The sequence below is a fragment of the Argentina anserina genome, chromosome 2 (genome assembly GCF_933775445.1).
Source record: "Argentina anserina chromosome 2, drPotAnse1.1, whole genome shotgun sequence".
NCBI classification, from domain to species: Eukaryota; Viridiplantae; Streptophyta; class Magnoliopsida; order Rosales; family Rosaceae; genus Argentina; species Argentina anserina.
In genome coordinates, this window is record NC_065873.1 from 22078806 (window position 1) to 22095515 (window position 16710).

Consider the following 16710-nt stretch of genomic DNA (forward strand, 5'->3'; position numbering starts at 1 on the left):
GTTGCTGTTTTTTTTTCAACTTCTGTCAAATAGTAGTAGTTTCTGTCGACTTCGGTGTTTCTGGTTCATGCTACACATTATGCTTATGTCAAGTTGTGCAGTAGTAAGTTGTTGAGTCGATCATTACCAAAAAAAAAGTGTTGAGTCGATAAGATTTGAATTCTGCCGACGTTGAGGCAAATTCTATAGGACAACAAGATGAAAATTTCAAATTTGTGAAGCATACATGAGAATGTGTTGCAGGAAACGAATCAATTAGAACTTTAGAGATTAGAAACTAGAGGTCATACGTTACGGACCCTTGCAGCTCATATGAGTCAATGTTGATATGAGTTTTAGGCGTGTAACATGACACAACTTAGATGGTTAACATGAGAGAATTCTGCTATACGCTGTTTCATACCATGCAGCAACATTTTCCACCACAAATCACACACCCATACTCACTGTGCATTTTATCAAACCCCTCATTTCACCACACAAAAGTGTGTGTATAGTATATCTGTACAACCGACAAACCCGTTAACATGTATGGTTTTGATAAATATGCAGGGTAGAGTCCCAATGTACGACGACGAAGATTAAACCGTGTATTTGCACGTCGCGCGTGAATGAGTCTCACCAGTTGGGCCTTGTCAACGAATATCTGCCCAAAACTTCAGGTCCTCTCTCACTCTATCCTCTCTCTCTCTCTCTCTCTCTCTCTCTCTCTCACTACCATCATCTCCAGGCCTCTGTCTTCCTCTTCACACCCCTCAGAATTTAAATCCGATCTATTTTTGTCTCTCATTCTACCTTGTGGCATGTCAATATAGCTTTGCTCTGGTCTGTGGTGAAGAAATGGACTTTCCTTCCAAACTCGGGAGTCTGCAAATTTCATCAAAACCAGAATTTCTCAATCCCCACCTCTTCACTTCCCTCCCTTCTTTTCATTTTCAGGTACACCTCCCTTTCCTCCTACTCAACTAACCCATTTGGGAATTTCGCATTCTCATTCAATTGAATCCACTGTTTTGCAGAAGAATATAGTCGAGTTTTCATCCAAGCCCAGAAGAGTCACCGTGGTGAGGTGTGAGAATCCTCCTCAGAACTCCGATCTGCCGCGGTACTATTCCAAAAGAGAGAAGAAGCCCTTCCCGGTGCCCATAGTAGATTTGAGGCGTGCCGCTAGGGAGAGGCTTAAGCAGAGTAAAGGCAAGCCCAAAAAGCCTGTTCCACCTCCCAAGAACGGCCTGCTCGTCAAGTCCCTCATACCACTTGCCTATGATGTTTACAACGCCAGAATCACACTTATCAACAACCTCAAGAAGCTTCTTAAGGTCGTGCCTGTACATGCCTGCAGGTCAGTTTTGTCCCGAAACTCGAGCTTATGAATAACTATGTATCAATGTAAAGTATAGTTCGGTTACTTTATACCACTGTGTGTTCAGGTTTTGTAATGAGATTCATGTTGGACCGGTTGGGCATCCGTTCAAGTCATGTAAAGGGCCGGATGCTAGTATTCGGAAGGGGGTTCATGATTGGTTAACGAATGCAACTGTTGATGATATTTTCTTGCCTGTGGAGGCTTTCCACTTGTTTGATCGACTTGGGAGGCGGATTCCTCATGAGGAGAGGTTCGCAATTCCGAGGATTCCTGCTGTAGTTGAGCTTTGCATTCAGGCTGGGGTTGATATCCCGGAGTATCCTACGAAGAGGAGGAGAAAGCCAATCATTCGCATTGCCAAGAGTGAGTTTGTTGATGCGGATGAGAGTGAGCTACCGGAACCTGCAGGTCCAAGGGGCACAGTGTTAGCTGAGGTAGATGATTCGGAGATCGTGGCGCCATGCGGTGAAGAAGAGAAGATATTGCTTGCTGAGGAAACGCTACAAGCATGGGAACAGATGAGGAGAGGAGCCAAGAAGCTGATGAAGATGTATTTGGTGAGGGTTTGTGGGTATTGTCCTGAGATTCATGTAGGTCCAAGTGGGCACAAAGCGCAGAATTGTGGTGCCTTCAAGCATCAACAGCGAAATGGGCAGCATGGATGGCAGGCCGCGGTGCTTAATGACTTGATACCGCCAAGATATGTGTGGCATGTTCCGGATGTGAATGGACCTCCATTGCAGCGAGAGCTGAGGAGCTTCTATGGACAAGCCCCCGCAGTGGTTGAAATGTGCGTTCAGGCTGGCGCTGCTGTGCCTGATGAATACAGGCCAACTATGCGGTTGGATGTGGGGATTCCCTCAAATGTTAGAGAAGCTGAAATGGTAGTTTGATGAGGTAAGTTTATTCTTGCCCCTTCCCCTGCTCTTTTCAGCACAGTAAATTGTATGCACAATATATTGGAATTGAATACAACGTGACGTGATAGATTTGTACACACATGCTTATGTATAGAGCTGGTAGAATGATACTACCAATCTTCATCATTCGATAAATTACTGGTAATAGAGTTGGTAGTGCCTTAACTTATCACTTTAAGTACTAAAGAAAGTAAAATCACATGAGCATGAGCATTGAGAATGATAATAGCGACATTCTTGTCAGTGTTACAGCGTATTTTTCCCACCTTTATGAAGGGATCTTTATGCTTCATCTATTGACTAGAACAAATCAATCTTGGTACATTTGTTCTAGGACTGCTAACTTTAGCAACTCAATGTTGCTATTGTATTGTGTCTAGTAACCATTATCGACTGGTTTAGTTTCTGATGTGCAGACGAAAGGCCCTACAGTAAATAACTTCATGTTCTTCTCAGGGAGGAGATGATATGAAGTGAGTAGAGCGCCACTGATTCCGTTGTTTGCATCTGTGAGAACATTGCAAGAATCTAGTGGAGAGAGTTCAAGAGAAGCTTTGCACTGTGTCAGCTTCTTCTTCTTGTTCTGAATCTCAAAAGGAGATATGGTTGCAAGGAAGTAACCCTTTGCATCAGTTGCATCACTCAAAATGGTGATTGGTGCAGCCTCAAATCCATTCTCATCTACAGTCTTGCATGTTATCCTTGCCACCGATCCTGGTAAAATTTTGAATTATGAGAATCAGGGATTAGAACATGATTTTTAATTTATCAGTCAATTTCGACAAAAATCTAGCCAGAATTAAAGCCAGTTAATACCTTCAAGAGGAGTGACTTTGCGGCCTGATTTGCAATATACAATGCCCTGAATACCCACAATGGTTGATAGTAACTTCTCCTTACCCAAACTGGGTTTCTCATACTGCCCAGAAACCATAACTACCATTACTGCCAAGAGTAGCAAAGAGCTAGCATATGAGAAGAAATGGTTCAAATCCATTGTGTAGTAGTTGTTCGAAGTTCCAATGCTGGGAAAAGAAATAGATGAGTACTGGATGATAGAATTAGGAGCATCGCTTAATGGCGTTTTTATAAGGGATAGGTAACTTGTTTTTTATTGTCGAATATATGCATGAAACTTATAAACAGTCATAGTTGGTTGCACGACATGCATGTAGATTGTATAATAGAGCTTGTTGGAATCAAATAATTGTAGAAAGGCTTAAAACTGCAAAAGGCTAATCGGAAAAATAATGTTTCCACGTCGTTTTGATACATTGTATGAGAAAATCAATCATTGGGTGATAAAATAGTCCGGGCCAACTAGTTGACCCTTTCTGCATGCAAACCATTAACCATGGCCTTACTGATTCATTAGGGAAAAAAGGAAAATACTCTGAAAACTAGAGAGAAAAATCTTAAGCAATACGATCTAAGAGGCGATTAAACCCTCATTTGCACATAATTTTGATCAACTTAAAATGTAATGATCTTTAAGAGTTATAATTTATATTCTTGTGATAAACAGGCTTTTAAAAAGATAATTGTTTGTTGATATTACAATTTCGGTGCACTTCATTTGCCCTGGTCATTAGATCGATCTTGTTCATCCTTGTCGGACTGTTTACTCAGAGATGCAAGAAACTCTTTCACAGAAGGATCATTGGGGTCAACTCCTGGAAGAGATTCCAGTATGGACGAAAGAAAAGACTGATCGTCCATCACCTTGGTCACATCAGCTGCCTCGGATGATGATGATGATACCCCTCCTGCGCCTTCCTTCATGGACATTTGAAGAGCCAAAGCCAAGTCTTGATCCACACCAGTTGCCTCAGACATCTCAGCATCAGCCATTGACATGGAAAGAGCCTGCATTAGCAAGGCATTCTCATCAACCATTTCGACATCACCGCTTTCTGTCATGGCCACATCCTCCGATTTGGATGGCTGCTCCTCTTCTTTTCCTTGTTTTGCAGCTTCTTCCTCAGCTCTTCTGGCTTCAGCTGCTTCTTGTCTTGCCCTTTCCTCTTCCATTGACATTCTAAGGGCGAGAGCAAGCTCGGGATCTATATTGGGATTTACTCCAAACTCAAAGCCAGAAGAACCACCAATACCGGCTGCTGCTCCTTCAGCTGCAGCGCCAGCTTCTCCTTGTTCGATTAATATAGGCGTACTTAGAAGAACATCAGAAAGAGCATCGGGACCAGAAGGAACATGGACTACGTGACTAGTGTTTCTATTATCAACAGCAGCGACAAGGGCCTCTAGCTTCTCCGACTTTTCATCTTCTCCTCCAAAATCGACAATGTCAAGAGCAACACTGTTCTTCTTCAGCTTCTTCCCAATTATTTCCAGTGCCTTCTTGTCGTCCTTGACTGGACTTCCAGCAAAAACCACAATCCTTTGTTGTTGGTTTTTGTTTTGGCGATGCTTAAGAGCCAACTGAGCTACCTGGACAGCAGCTGCTATGTTTATCTCACCGCCAATCTCGAGGCCGTGCGTGCATGTCAAAATCTTGCCAAGATCAGAGGTGGGTGTGGCGAGTACGCGGACCCCTTTTCCGGCCATCGTCAACACCCCAACTGTGTTCTCCGGGTTGGCACCTGTCTTGATACCACAAACGAGATTCACAGCATCGGCCTGGGCTTGGAATCGGGAGGGAGAGTAATCGCCGTTCCGCATCCATTCTGAATTGTCAATGCATATCATAGTCGCCTCGAGAACCATGGTTGCAGAGTTTTGATTCAGATATCAATTGTGTTTGTTGAGGATCAGTTGAAGAGAGGCCATCTTTTATATACGCTCCGTTGCGGGTTCTGTTTCCTTTTAGGTTTTGGAGTAGTCCAATTTTCCTTCTCCTATACAGATTTGGATTTGTTAGGTTTCCTAATAGGAACCCAATTCCTTTTGTGATCGAGTTCATTTACGGTTGCATACCGTGATCCAGAACATTCCGTCGTCGTTAAAATCTGAGGGTAAAATTGATACATTTACTCTTTTGATTATGAAATTTTTAAAGGAACGAAATGAAATTTTTAAACGAGAGAGAGGCTACTTTCTGTTTCCAACTTTCCTAGTAAGACTTGGATTAGGAAATCCGAATGTAACCCGTCCTTTCCCAAAATCAAAGCCAATATAAAACAAGCATGGTTACCTCAGAAGCAATTTTACCTTACACCAAATCATATTACCTTTCCTCGTCTCATCAAGGAAAATTAGTTCCTTAAATCAGAAATGGAGTGCTTTTTCACAGGTGCGAATGAGGACTTGATACCTTCTCCGGTAGACATTCTTAGGTGTCCGTTTTTGAAGAACATTAATGAGCCCACCAGTTTTTCCTTCTCCTCGATGTCATCCATGGCTTTCAGGATGCCGGCACTTGCAGCCGGCAAAGGTCCAATTTTCGAAGATGGTTCCAATTTTGAAATAGCTTTTAAGCTTTTCCATGGGAGTGATGGAGTAGTCCCTCTCTCTGAGAAAATTGAGCATCAACCAGCCCCACGCATGTTTAATCCAGTAGCTGCAAAGGCAGCTAGTATCAGCCTCTCATCCTTTGGACCTGGAGGACTCTTCGGTTTTGATGCATTCTCAGAGAAGTGGAAGAAAATGCAGAAGAAGTCGGATTCCTCCAGAAAAGGGTCTTCTTCTTCAAAGGGAGGAAACCCTAATCACGACGCATCGAGTAACGAATGGCTGCAAAGTGGAAACTGTCCGATTGCAAAGTCATTCCGTGCCGTTAGTGGTGTCGTTCCACTTGTTGCAAAGGCTTTGCAGCTCCCTCCAGGCAGGAAAGTTAAGTGCCCATCAGCAATAGTTGCAGCTCGAGCAGCTCTGGCAAAAACAGCTTTTGCAAAGAACCTCCGCCCACAACCTTTGCCTGCAAAAGTGCTTGTGATTGGAGCAGTGGGAATGACGGCCAATGTTCCTTTGGGGATATGGAGGGAGCACACCAAGAAATTCTCTCCATCTTGGTTTGCAGCTGTGCATGCAGCTGTTCCATTCTTAGCCCTACTACGAAAGTCTGTGTTGATCCCTAAGTCAGCTATGGCGTTTACCATTGCAGCATCTATATTAGGACAAGTGATTGGGTCCAGAGCAGAGCGCTACCGTCTCAAGGCACAGGCGGCGAATAACTTGGGTTTAATTGAAACCTCTGTTCAGATCAAGAAGACTGAAACCTCTGTTGGTGGTATGATGACAAGCCAGTTCCAGGCTGTTGAAGCCAAGTTTGGCCATTGCACTGGGATTGAGGAACGGAATTCACTTGCTTTTCTTCGTCAACCAATGTTTTCTGCTATTATTCTTGTCTAGAGTCTAGACACTGCTCTTATTCGATCTTGTCTTAAAGAATCCAGTGAATGATAATGTAAATACAACGGTATTTTCTAAAAGAACAAGAAAAAAGTAACTGTATTTTTAATTTGGGTGCTATGAAATTAACTTTGAATTGTGCTGGTGATAATACGTACGCTTGATCTTGCTTTGCATCTTATGGTTCTTAACTTCTTATCAGTGATCATCATCAAAGTAAGAAAGTCACATTTTTCTTTCCCAGATGAGAAAGGAAAAGTTCTATGTAGAAAAATATCTCACACTAGTTACTAAGACTTCATACTTTCAGAGAATAATAATCGATTTACTGCACAAATAAGAGGTGTTTAGAGGAAGAATACAAATATCAGGATTACAATCTCGAAGTGTAAGAGAGCAAAGCTTATTACAAAAAATCCCAGATGGCAAAGTTTAAGACCTTACCAATAAATAAATTTAAGCATAATTAATCAACCAATTAACAACAATGAAGACTCAATTCCGTTCAAATTAATTAGTAAATATAGAACAGAACTAATAGCCATTAGGGGTTGGTTTAGGTGTTGGGGCGTAGTAGAAGGGTCCAACAGAAAACAGCTTCATGTTCTCGGCCTTGACATTGAGCTTGCGATAAGAAGCAAGCGGAGCACCACTAATACCATGGTTGACATCAGTGGGGACTTTGCAGCTTTCCAATGGAGAATTGTCAAGGAATGTCTTGCACTCGGTGAGCTTCCACTTCTTGTTGTAATTGCCTTGAAGCTTTGAAGGCGACAATGTTGTAAAGAAGTAACCCTTCGCATCAGTTGCAGCAGTTAACATGGAGAATGGCGCAGTCTCATACCCATTTTCGTCCTCACCGACGCATGTAATCCTTGCCACGGCTCCTGTATGCATTTCCAACAAAACAATGAGCAAAAAAACAAAAGGAAGAGTCTTGGACTCTAAATTTGAAGATATAAATAATCAAGGTGAAGGCTGCTTGAAATTGAAGTGCAAAAGTGAAAGAAATTGTTGAAATCTGAAGTACCAGAGTGTCGGTTGCTTGAAGTTCAAGTAATAGTTAGAGATCGATATATACATTACCTTGAATTGGGAAAGGTTTAAGGCCTGAGTTACATAAAATAATCCCTTGAATGCCGAAGAGTTTGTGAGGTAGTAGCTCTCCATACAATTGATCTAGTTTTGGTTTCTCAACCTGTGGTGGTTCTGGTTTCTGGACCTGTGGAGGTTTTGGTTGCTCAACCTGTGGTGGTTTTGGGCCATAGCCATAATCAGCAGAGACCTCGATGAGTAGCAACGAAAGTAAAACCAGACAGGTGGAGAAGAGGAAGCGAGTGAGAGCCATTGCACTTGTATAAGCAATGTGCACACACAACAAGAGCTGAAGGATTGTTAACAATTGCTGGCTTGAAACTTAAAGAGCTACTACCAAGTCCTAATATAGGTATTCCCTTCTATCTACTTCGACAGGTTTTTATACTCCGAGTCACAAAAAATAATGCACTGCACGTTGGTGAGAAAGCCTTATTAATTAATCTCTATATGCTGGCATTGAGATCTTCATAGACGTGGGTGCTTCATTATGTTGTCACTATTGCGGAAATGCTACTGGTATTGCCTTGGGCCTTTCCCAATTTCTGGGCCAAGACTCTAATTTTAGGTCTTTGATTGGTTACTTAAATTGTGTGGTACATGGCCGGTCTTTACCATAGAAGGGCTTAGTGCAAAATTTAAAGGCCTTATATACAAATAATAATAATAAAAAGATTGCAGACATCAAATCAACTCATATAATGTTAATGAACAACTCAAACATCACATCTGAGGGTAGATAATTCTTGGCATTCAATCATTTATCATCAAAATCATAGAAAAAATAAAACAAAAACCTAGATGTACTTTTCATCAATTTGCCTATGAACTTCTTGAGAATCTCTGCCAAATTTCAAGAATTTAACTATTACTAAATCTTATGTACCGAGAGATAACATAACAGTCATTGCAATATTATTTGTAAAGATGGATCTTCTTGTTGTAGGAGAATTACTCTATGTAATCTTACAGTGTATCTTGTCATAATTAGTATAGGTTAGTCTAGATAAGGAATGATATATAATCTCTGAATCTACGGGATACTCAATGTAATACTTATATAAAGACTCCATTATCAATGAATAAATATTATGTTTCTTCCTATTATGATGCGTATTACATTCTTCTGTAACACGTAGTTCTAACCCTGAGTTCATAGGTCTAGAATCCTAATTTTAAATTCCTTCAGTCAAGAAAACAATTCAATAGAAGAAGACGTAAAATTCCAAGAATCTCTTGAGAAACTTCGCCAACTTTCAAGAATTTAACTATTACTAAATCGTATGTACCAAGAGATAACATAACAGTCATTGCAATATTATTTTGTAAAGATGGATCTTCTTGCATTTTTGGCAACAAAATCTATTAACATTTCATAATCAAGTTTTTTCCATAAAGCTACTTTCAATTGAAATCAAGGCTAATGAATTCAATCTTTCTTGTGTCATGGTTGATCTCAAGTAAATTTTCAACAATTTCAACTTTGAAAACTCCTCTCATATTTGTGTTGGATAGAGGCAGAGGTTAGGGTTTAGGGATCACAAATAACAAATATAAATGTTGGTTAAACAAAAAAAAAGGAAGGTTGGGTTTTAAACCCAAAATGTGTGTGTCACTAAGAAAACCATCATGCCAAGTTGCTAACTGAACTGAAGTACATTATACATATAATTGGTTTGATAATTTAATTAATAATAGTATTTATATATATAAGAACAATATGGCTTCTAGAGTCTTGCTGGAGCGTGGGGCCTTACGCAACCACACCACCGGCACTCTCTTATGGCCGACCCTGGTGGTGTGGTAAGATAATTTGAGTTTATATATCTTCATATATATATATATATAACGATATGTATATTTAATTGAATGTGTATCAAGTCAAAAGATGCAGATTTGAGGGAGAGGTCTAATTGCTCAAATGTTGTAAAATGGAAAGGGTGTGTTGTACACTTGTCCTTCGACAACACTTGTTTTTGAGGGAGAAGTCTAATTACAAAGTTTTGTTACTTGACAAATCTTTAGGAGTCAATTAGAGTAGCGCCATTTGCAAAAAAAAAAATACTTAGATTCATAATATTAAGTTATAACCGCTTCATTCAATGTAAAAATCCATGATTTCATTCAGGACAGAAAAAAAATGCATCCATAACATGAAATGGCGTTTTCCAGCTATTTGGCTAGCTAATTGCAGCTATCGACCTTGTCAGTTGTTCATACTTCGAAGAACATGTAGTAGTTTGCAGCCACATTAGGAAATTTATACCAAATCAAGTTTAGATCACATGTAGATACTTTCCGTATTTTGCAAAGCCATCCATAATCTGATTTCCCTCGTATCAAATAATCTTGGCCTTTTCGAGACGTCTTAGCGATTCCATAAAGATTTACCCTAGCATAGCTACACACTTATAGATATAGAGGAGCACACAGTTCAGTTCATGCATATACATCATCCCAAATGCTAGTTAGGGTTTAGATATAAATTTAAGAAAGCAAAAATGTGAAAAAGAAAATAATTTCTATAATAGAAAATGCAAAAAGGGGTTCTATTTGCACCTAAAAAAATACTTAGGGGTTTCTGGGTTTTCTTTTTGGCTTTGCTTGGTGATTTGATGATTGATTGGGGCTTTGGAGAAGGAAGAAAAATCATATATGGGGAAGCATCTAACGATAGTGTGGAGGAGATTATGTTAATGATAATTAGGTGATTTTAAACAATTGTATTGCATGATAATTAATAATCGATCTTCTTGCTCCACAGTTTGACTGTTTGAGTATCTTCCATTCCATTGTGCTGCAATTTCTTCAATTTTAGATGGAGAAAAAGATGGATGAAAATGCAAGTTTGTGAATTATTATTTTTTACTTATTTGTCTGTAATTGTCTTTTCAAATTAATTGACAAAGTCAAATAAAAGTAGAAAAATAATAGAGGTATACACATTAATTTTGGAGGTACAAATAGAACTCCCCAAAGCAAAAAAAAACATTAATTCTAATACGATGATGTGGGTATGCCACATCAACTGCAACATAAGGTGGTCTTTAGGTGGTTCACTAAAAATGGATAAATTTTTCAATCATCCCGGAGGATCACGTGACAATGTCCAGTGGTCAGACTAACCTGTTATATTTTGACACGTGTATTTATTACATCAAAATTATAATTTTACATATTTTTATTATTTGTAAAATGACATTCATGTGTATTAATGATTTTGAACTAAAATTTCGGGTTTAGAGTTGGGGTTTAGGGTTTAGGTTAGTGTTTGAAGTTTAGGGTTTATGATATTAGAGTGTAGGGTGTAGGGTGTAGGGTTTTAGAACCTTAGTATTCAACCAACAAGCGACTATCTTGAAGAACCACGTGACAATATCCAGTTATCCAATTTGACACTTAAGATTTAATATAAAAAATATATTTAAGCTATTTTATCAAAAATTATTATGGGTTTATTTTTAAAACCCTACACTCATATACCCTAAACTCTAAAACCTTATATCCTAAACCTTACACTATAAAACCCTAAACTCCAAACCCAAATCAGAAATTCGATCGACTAGAAGGTGAGAGATGAGTATGTGCAACCGTTACAAAGAGAACAAGGGGTGTAGAACAACTGTCTGTTGAAGCGCCTGATCATTCTAAAAAAAATTCAGAAGTTGTTGAAATCAGTGTCACAATATTGTAATCAAGGTTTAGAATTCATAATTTAAAAATGTGAAAATGAAAATAATTTTCGTAATTAAAAAATAACATAAATCCTACACTCTAAAACCCTAAATCCCAAACTCTAAATTCTAAACCAAAAATCATAGTTTAAAATTATCAATATCCATGAAAGTCATTTCACAAATAATATAAATATGTAAAATTATAGTTTTAGTGTAATAAATCAACGTGTCAAATAATAATAGGTGAGGAGAACCACGTGGCAATTTTGTTGTTGTTGTTGTCAAAATATAATCAGGGAGGATTGAAATTTTTTTTCCTACTTAGCATTACTCTATATTCTTTAGTTGTTGTTGTTTTTTATTTTAAATTTTGAACATTTTACAAGTCACTGGAAAACTTCACTTCATCATCCAAATTGTTAGCAAGTATCTGAATTTTGTATCAATTTGGAATATTGGTGCCAAATTGGACTAGACCATCTCAAAGCAAGTTACGAAATTTGACAGTGGATATAGAGCTAGCGACCGACGTATTTTTATGTTGGTAAATTCAATCCCACGTACCTCTCTCATCACGCGAGTCAACCTACATGGACTATGTCAATAACTTAATCATACAATGTGCTTGTTTAACTGGGTTCAAAACAACTAGTCGTATCGGTGATATTAAAGTATAGTATCTACCAACTTCTTTGAAAACTCAGTAAACATAGGTGAGCAAATTATTCCACATTATATTCCACTTGCAGTAGAAGCCTGTCTAGTCAAGTACGTTGAGACCGTCATTTTGATGAACAGTTACTACATCTCAAGGGTGCTAGTAAGAATTCAAGGTAGAGCAAATTCTCACTAGTAGGAAGAAATTGACATGAGTTGTTGTTCTCCCGTTTTTGTTCTGCCTTCTATATCTTGTGATTGTGTCTCCGTGTTGTCTCAAGCTAACCAAGAACAATAGATTATTTTCACATGAAATGACAAGAGAAATTTTATGTTCATGAATAAGTAGAGCTATTTTCGTTCTATTGAAGATTTTGTCTCACATATCAAAAATATAATGAGCATGCAAATTAACCATATCATTTACCATGTACGCGTAGCTGTCAATCGGAGCTGTATGACAGAGTGAAGTCGTGAGGACCATTATGTCATTCAATATATCACGGTCCATCCTATGATATCCTTGGCAGCCACGCAAGGTCCAAACGGTGACGGAAAAGTGAGCCAATAAGAAATAAGGTAAGAATGTTATAAATGCCAACGAAGGCTCCAGTTTGTGACATATCCATAGAAGCATTGACAATTCTCCTCGTACAAAACCCCCCCTCTTCCCTCTCCATTTCTACCTCATTCTAAAACCCTTTCCCAAGTGTTCAACACCCCCCTCTCATTTCAACAAAACCTCTCACTAATCTTAAGCCCCTTTAAGCTCAAGAATGTGCGGCGGTGCTATAATCTCTGACTTCATCCCTCGCAACCGCGGCCGCCGTGTCTCCTCCATGATATGGCCGGACAATTTCTTCAAGTCAGATCTCACCCCATCTAGTCACAAAGACTCATCACCTCCCGCCAAAACACCCCATCCCATTTCAGGTATGCATGCTCTTGTCTATTTCCTACTACGTCTTACAAGGATAACAATTTCGATTAGATATGAAGTGACTTAGGCTTATATTGTTTTACGCAAAACAGGGGAAGTGCAAGAACAGAAGCCGGCCAAGCGGCAGAGGAAGAACCTCTACAGAGGCATAAGGCAGCGGCCATGGGGCAAATGGGCTGCTGAGATTCGCGACCCGAGAAAAGGAGTCCGAGTTTGGCTTGGTACCTTCAACACAGCTGAAGAAGCAGCCAGAGCTTATGACAGGGAGGCTCGTAAAATCCGAGGCAAGAAAGCCAAGGTTAATTTCCCTAATGAAGATGACCAAAACTTCACCAACTCCAGCCATGCTGTACCAATTCAGCACAATAGAAGTGATTTCAGTTACAACCATCATATGGGATATGATCTGAATCAGACTACAACATTTCCCTCAAATTCAAATGGATTTGTTGTGACTACTGCTGACGCTATTGCTTATTCTGCGGAAGAAAACTCCGGTTCTGCTGGTTCTGAGAAAGAGGAAGCAATACAAGGGAATGGAACTGTGGCTGCTGAAGAGAATGAAGTTCAAAAGCTCTCTGAGGAGCTAATGGCGTATGAGAACTACATGAAATTCTATCAGATTCCATATCTCGATGGGCAGTCCCCAGCCCCTGTCAATCCTGGTGCTCAGGAAAGCATGGTTGGTGATCTCTGGAGCTTTGATGATGAGAATGAAAATGTTCCTGCTTCTGCCACCTCTTCGTTTAATTGATGTTCCATAGTCGATCGAGTTGATGTGTTCATTGATTCTTGTTTAATTTGTGATAAGTCCTAGTTACAAGAACTGTATCAAACGGCTTATTTTAATTTCATGTAATTTGTAATCGGAATTTTAAATTTTAATTTCTTATGATTGTGTCAAGGAATTGTTCTATCAGCTTGATTCGACTGCCAGCAATACTCTGTTTTTACTTTGATCACCAAAAAGAAAATAAAAAGCCTAAGAAAATCAGATTGAATAACGGCAACCTTAATCAATCAAACAAATATGTGGGGAGTAAGTAGAAATTATGTTCGTTTATATGATCATATTCCACAATCATCAGAAACAAATTAGACATAGCAAAATGAAAAGGAAGGAAATATTATTAACAGAGAGAGAGAGAGAGAGAGAGAGAGAGAGAGAGAGATGATGAAGGTACATTGAGTGGTGAATTGTGATGCAGAATTATGCAAGTTGCATGAATCCGGGTGGTTTGTTGGGAATCCCATTCTCCGTTCCAGGCAGCGCTACTGGTTTTGAATGCTTTACCAGGTTCCCTTTGGTTTCCAGATGTCGGCGCCAACAGATTCTTACCTTATAAAGTTGTACTTATTACCTTTCAGCCCATCATTCAAACTTGCACGATAGTTGTACTCACTGGTCTTACCGTCTTATTGTAACAAACATGGATTGTGTCAATCACAACTAAATAAATAAAGAGGAAAATATTGAACGGACTTGTACTCTATTTTAATATTTGGATAGTTGGGTGCTGATAAATATACCTAACAAAAGTCCTCTTTTGTTTTTTTTAATAAATAGTATGTATGGCTACCCTCTGATCTGCATTAATAAAACTGTCGAATACAAAAATGGACATGAAACTTGAACTCTAATTACAAAAATCTGAAATAATATCAGAAGTTCTTACAAACAAGTACCTAACAATCACCAACTAGCAACGAGCACCACTCTAATGACAACTCTATTTGTTTGAAAACAACGGTGACATAGTTGGGAGCACAATAGATATGTACCGCTTAAAACGATGAAACATCGCTTACATATCCTAATGTCAAATAAAACAGTTATCATCCTACATTGTTGCAAGAAAATTAATTCGATAACACTTAGTCTCACCCTGTTACTAGGCGGCAACGATCATTTGACGAAGTAAGGAACTCGCCGCCTACCGTAGACAAGACACAAAGAGTGCACACACGCACACAAAGTTTGACCCCCCCTACAACACTGATGTAAGAGATTATTAAACAAAATAAACAAATAAAAACACGAAATAAAAAAAAAGCAGATTAGGGCTTATAAAATGATCTCAACCCTTATTATTAGGCCTAACATGGCCCAACAGAAGCCTTAAGGCCCACAACCGAAGTGGAGTCAAGAAGGCCCAAAGATTGGACCTAGAGTTACACCTTCGTTGCACCGAATCCACCCCCACTCCATTCCCCCATCTCCTTGCGCCGCCGCCGCCCTTGGCCCTTGATCGCCACTTGAAAGAACTCACCGGCAGAGAACTGGCCACCAACATCATCCACCACCGCACCCTTAGAACGTGAGCTCTTCAATATTGGAGATCCACCACAGATCGGAGCAGCACCGTCATTCCCCCTAGATCTGTCTTCAGTTCCCATTCCCACCACCACAAGAGCAAACAACCTAGTCGTTGCAAGGCTGAACCACCCTTGCCACCGCAGACCCCCATCATGTGCACACGCCATCACAATCTGCAGCACAACCCCATCCCTCCTTAACCCCCATCTCCGATCACGAGCGCAAAGCACACCAACTACAACCTGTCTGACTGCACAAGCCGCATGCCAGCGAGGCCAAAAGCCGACACCATCACCGCTTTGTAGCCGGACGAGACACAACATGATCCGCGACAAACCTCTCTAAATCCGAGCGCATGCGATACGTACTAGGTGAGAGAACTAAACAAATGTATAAATAGACTCGGCAAATATTTCACACACAATAAAATTCCAATAGTACCCTTTAATTAGAAACACACAATTTCATCGTAGAAGATGATTCATGGGCGACAACCTATTAGTGTTGTTAGAGGCTTTCACAACTCAAATTCAGCACACAGCAGCAATCTTGCTGGTTGCAAAGAGGAAAGCCAAAATTGGGCAAAGCTTCTGATTACTATTCCTCCATCTTGATTAATCGAACATGGATTATCCAATGTATGAGTGGGCCCGTTTTGAAAATTACTATTCCTCCATCTTGAAAATTACATAAGTTTTGGGCTTGTTTCAGACCGTCGGCCCGGCTCCCTCTGGTCCCTCTAAAATTTAACAAAAACCCGGCCCGAAAAAATTGTCACCGATCCGGTCCTAGTTCCCGGAAAAAAGTGGCCGGTTCCGGCCCGAGCCCACCCTTAGATTTATTTATTTAATCTTTGCCTAAGGCTACATTTGAAAGACATGTGAAAATGTATATATACTTAATTTATAAGAGTTCGCATGATCACAAGAATCATGGGGAGTCATTTACGCCAATGAGATTTTGGCATATCATGTCACTTTTAAATATAAAAGGTGTGGTGTACTATTTTTCCCTTTGACTGAGATTATTTTTGTCTCATATGGTTTTTGTTACTCGGTAAGGTTTTTGATGAGGCAACAAGAGAAACTCCATGTTTGGACTACACAAGGGGGAGTGTTTAAAGATAATATTATTTGATATGCTTATCCAAATATAACTCACTTAACAACTTGGAATCAATCACCATGAGACTTGGTCTAAAGATTACCTTAGATAGAATTAGTTGTATAAGACTATGACCACTGTAAACTCTCTTATATAATGGCACATATCTATCAATAAAATTCATATTGATTCCTCATTCATTATTTTGTATACGTTGTTTATATCTCTCTATTTTCCTACAACAATATATCTATGAACCAGGAAGACGTTATTATAAGGTGCATGCAGTGATTTTGCGCAAGTTCAGAAGCGTGAAGACAAACTGG

General features: G+C 39.5%; 7 protein-coding genes across 12 annotated transcripts in view; 4 read left to right on the forward strand and 3 right to left on the reverse strand.

Moving 5' to 3' along the window:
* Nucleotides 1-674: 674 nt before the first annotated feature.
* LOC126783227 (APO protein 2, chloroplastic) lies at nucleotides 675-3956 on the forward strand. 6 transcript variants are annotated; one of them, XM_050508657.1, is made up of 4 exons: nucleotides 675-939; nucleotides 1020-1342; nucleotides 1431-2263; nucleotides 3939-3956. In XM_050508657.1, exons 1-3 carry the CDS (start codon nucleotides 841-843, stop codon nucleotides 2257-2259), a joined length of 1251 nt encoding a protein of 416 aa, XP_050364614.1. In that variant the 5' UTR covers nucleotides 675-840; the 3' UTR covers nucleotides 2260-2263; nucleotides 3939-3956. The 6 variants fall into 6 exon arrangements, with proteins under 6 accessions (XP_050364614.1, XP_050364613.1, XP_050364611.1 ...); XM_050508656.1 differs by lacking the exon at nucleotides 3939-3956 and adding an exon at nucleotides 3879-3895; XM_050508654.1 differs by lacking the exon at nucleotides 3939-3956 and adding an exon at nucleotides 2743-2853.
* On the reverse strand, nucleotides 2551-3805 carry LOC126783237 (protein SEED AND ROOT HAIR PROTECTIVE PROTEIN-like). Its single transcript, XM_050508666.1, has 2 exons — nucleotides 3103-3805; nucleotides 2551-3000 (listed from the first exon to the last, which is right to left on the reverse strand). Exons 1-2 carry the CDS (start codon nucleotides 3281-3283, stop codon nucleotides 2663-2665), a joined length of 519 nt encoding a protein of 172 aa, XP_050364623.1. The 5' UTR covers nucleotides 3284-3805; the 3' UTR covers nucleotides 2551-2662.
* On the reverse strand, nucleotides 3859-5304 carry LOC126783229 (26S proteasome non-ATPase regulatory subunit 4 homolog). The gene has a single exon (XM_050508659.1). The coding sequence runs from the start codon at nucleotides 5008-5010 to the stop codon at nucleotides 3859-3861; it is 1152 nt and encodes a 383-aa protein (XP_050364616.1). The 5' UTR covers nucleotides 5011-5304.
* A 213-nt stretch (nucleotides 5305-5517) lies between these two features.
* LOC126784178 (uncharacterized) lies at nucleotides 5518-6594 on the forward strand. Its single transcript, XM_050509663.1, has one exon. It carries the CDS (start codon nucleotides 5518-5520, stop codon nucleotides 6592-6594), a length of 1077 nt encoding a protein of 358 aa, XP_050365620.1.
* A 534-nt stretch (nucleotides 6595-7128) lies between these two features.
* LOC126783234 (protein SEED AND ROOT HAIR PROTECTIVE PROTEIN-like) lies at nucleotides 7129-7942 on the reverse strand. The gene is made up of 2 exons (XM_050508664.1): nucleotides 7681-7942; nucleotides 7129-7481 (listed from the first exon to the last, which is right to left on the reverse strand). The coding sequence occupies exons 1-2, from the start codon at nucleotides 7940-7942 to the stop codon at nucleotides 7129-7131; spliced, it is 615 nt and encodes a 204-aa protein (XP_050364621.1).
* A 4724-nt stretch (nucleotides 7943-12666) lies between these two features.
* On the forward strand, nucleotides 12667-13867 carry LOC126783232 (ethylene-responsive transcription factor ERF071). The gene is made up of 2 exons (XM_050508662.1): nucleotides 12667-12956; nucleotides 13056-13867. Exons 1-2 carry the CDS (start codon nucleotides 12800-12802, stop codon nucleotides 13715-13717), a joined length of 819 nt encoding a protein of 272 aa, XP_050364619.1. The 5' UTR covers nucleotides 12667-12799; the 3' UTR covers nucleotides 13718-13867.
* Nucleotides 12683-16710, forward strand: part of LOC126783240 (small ribosomal subunit protein S13, mitochondrial-like) — a 96257-nt gene continuing 92229 nt past the window's right edge. Inside the window, exon 1 of the mRNA XM_050508671.1 lies at nucleotides 12683-12691. The gene's annotated coding sequence lies outside the window, so the exon portion shown is untranslated. The remainder of the gene's footprint in view (nucleotides 12692-16710) is intronic.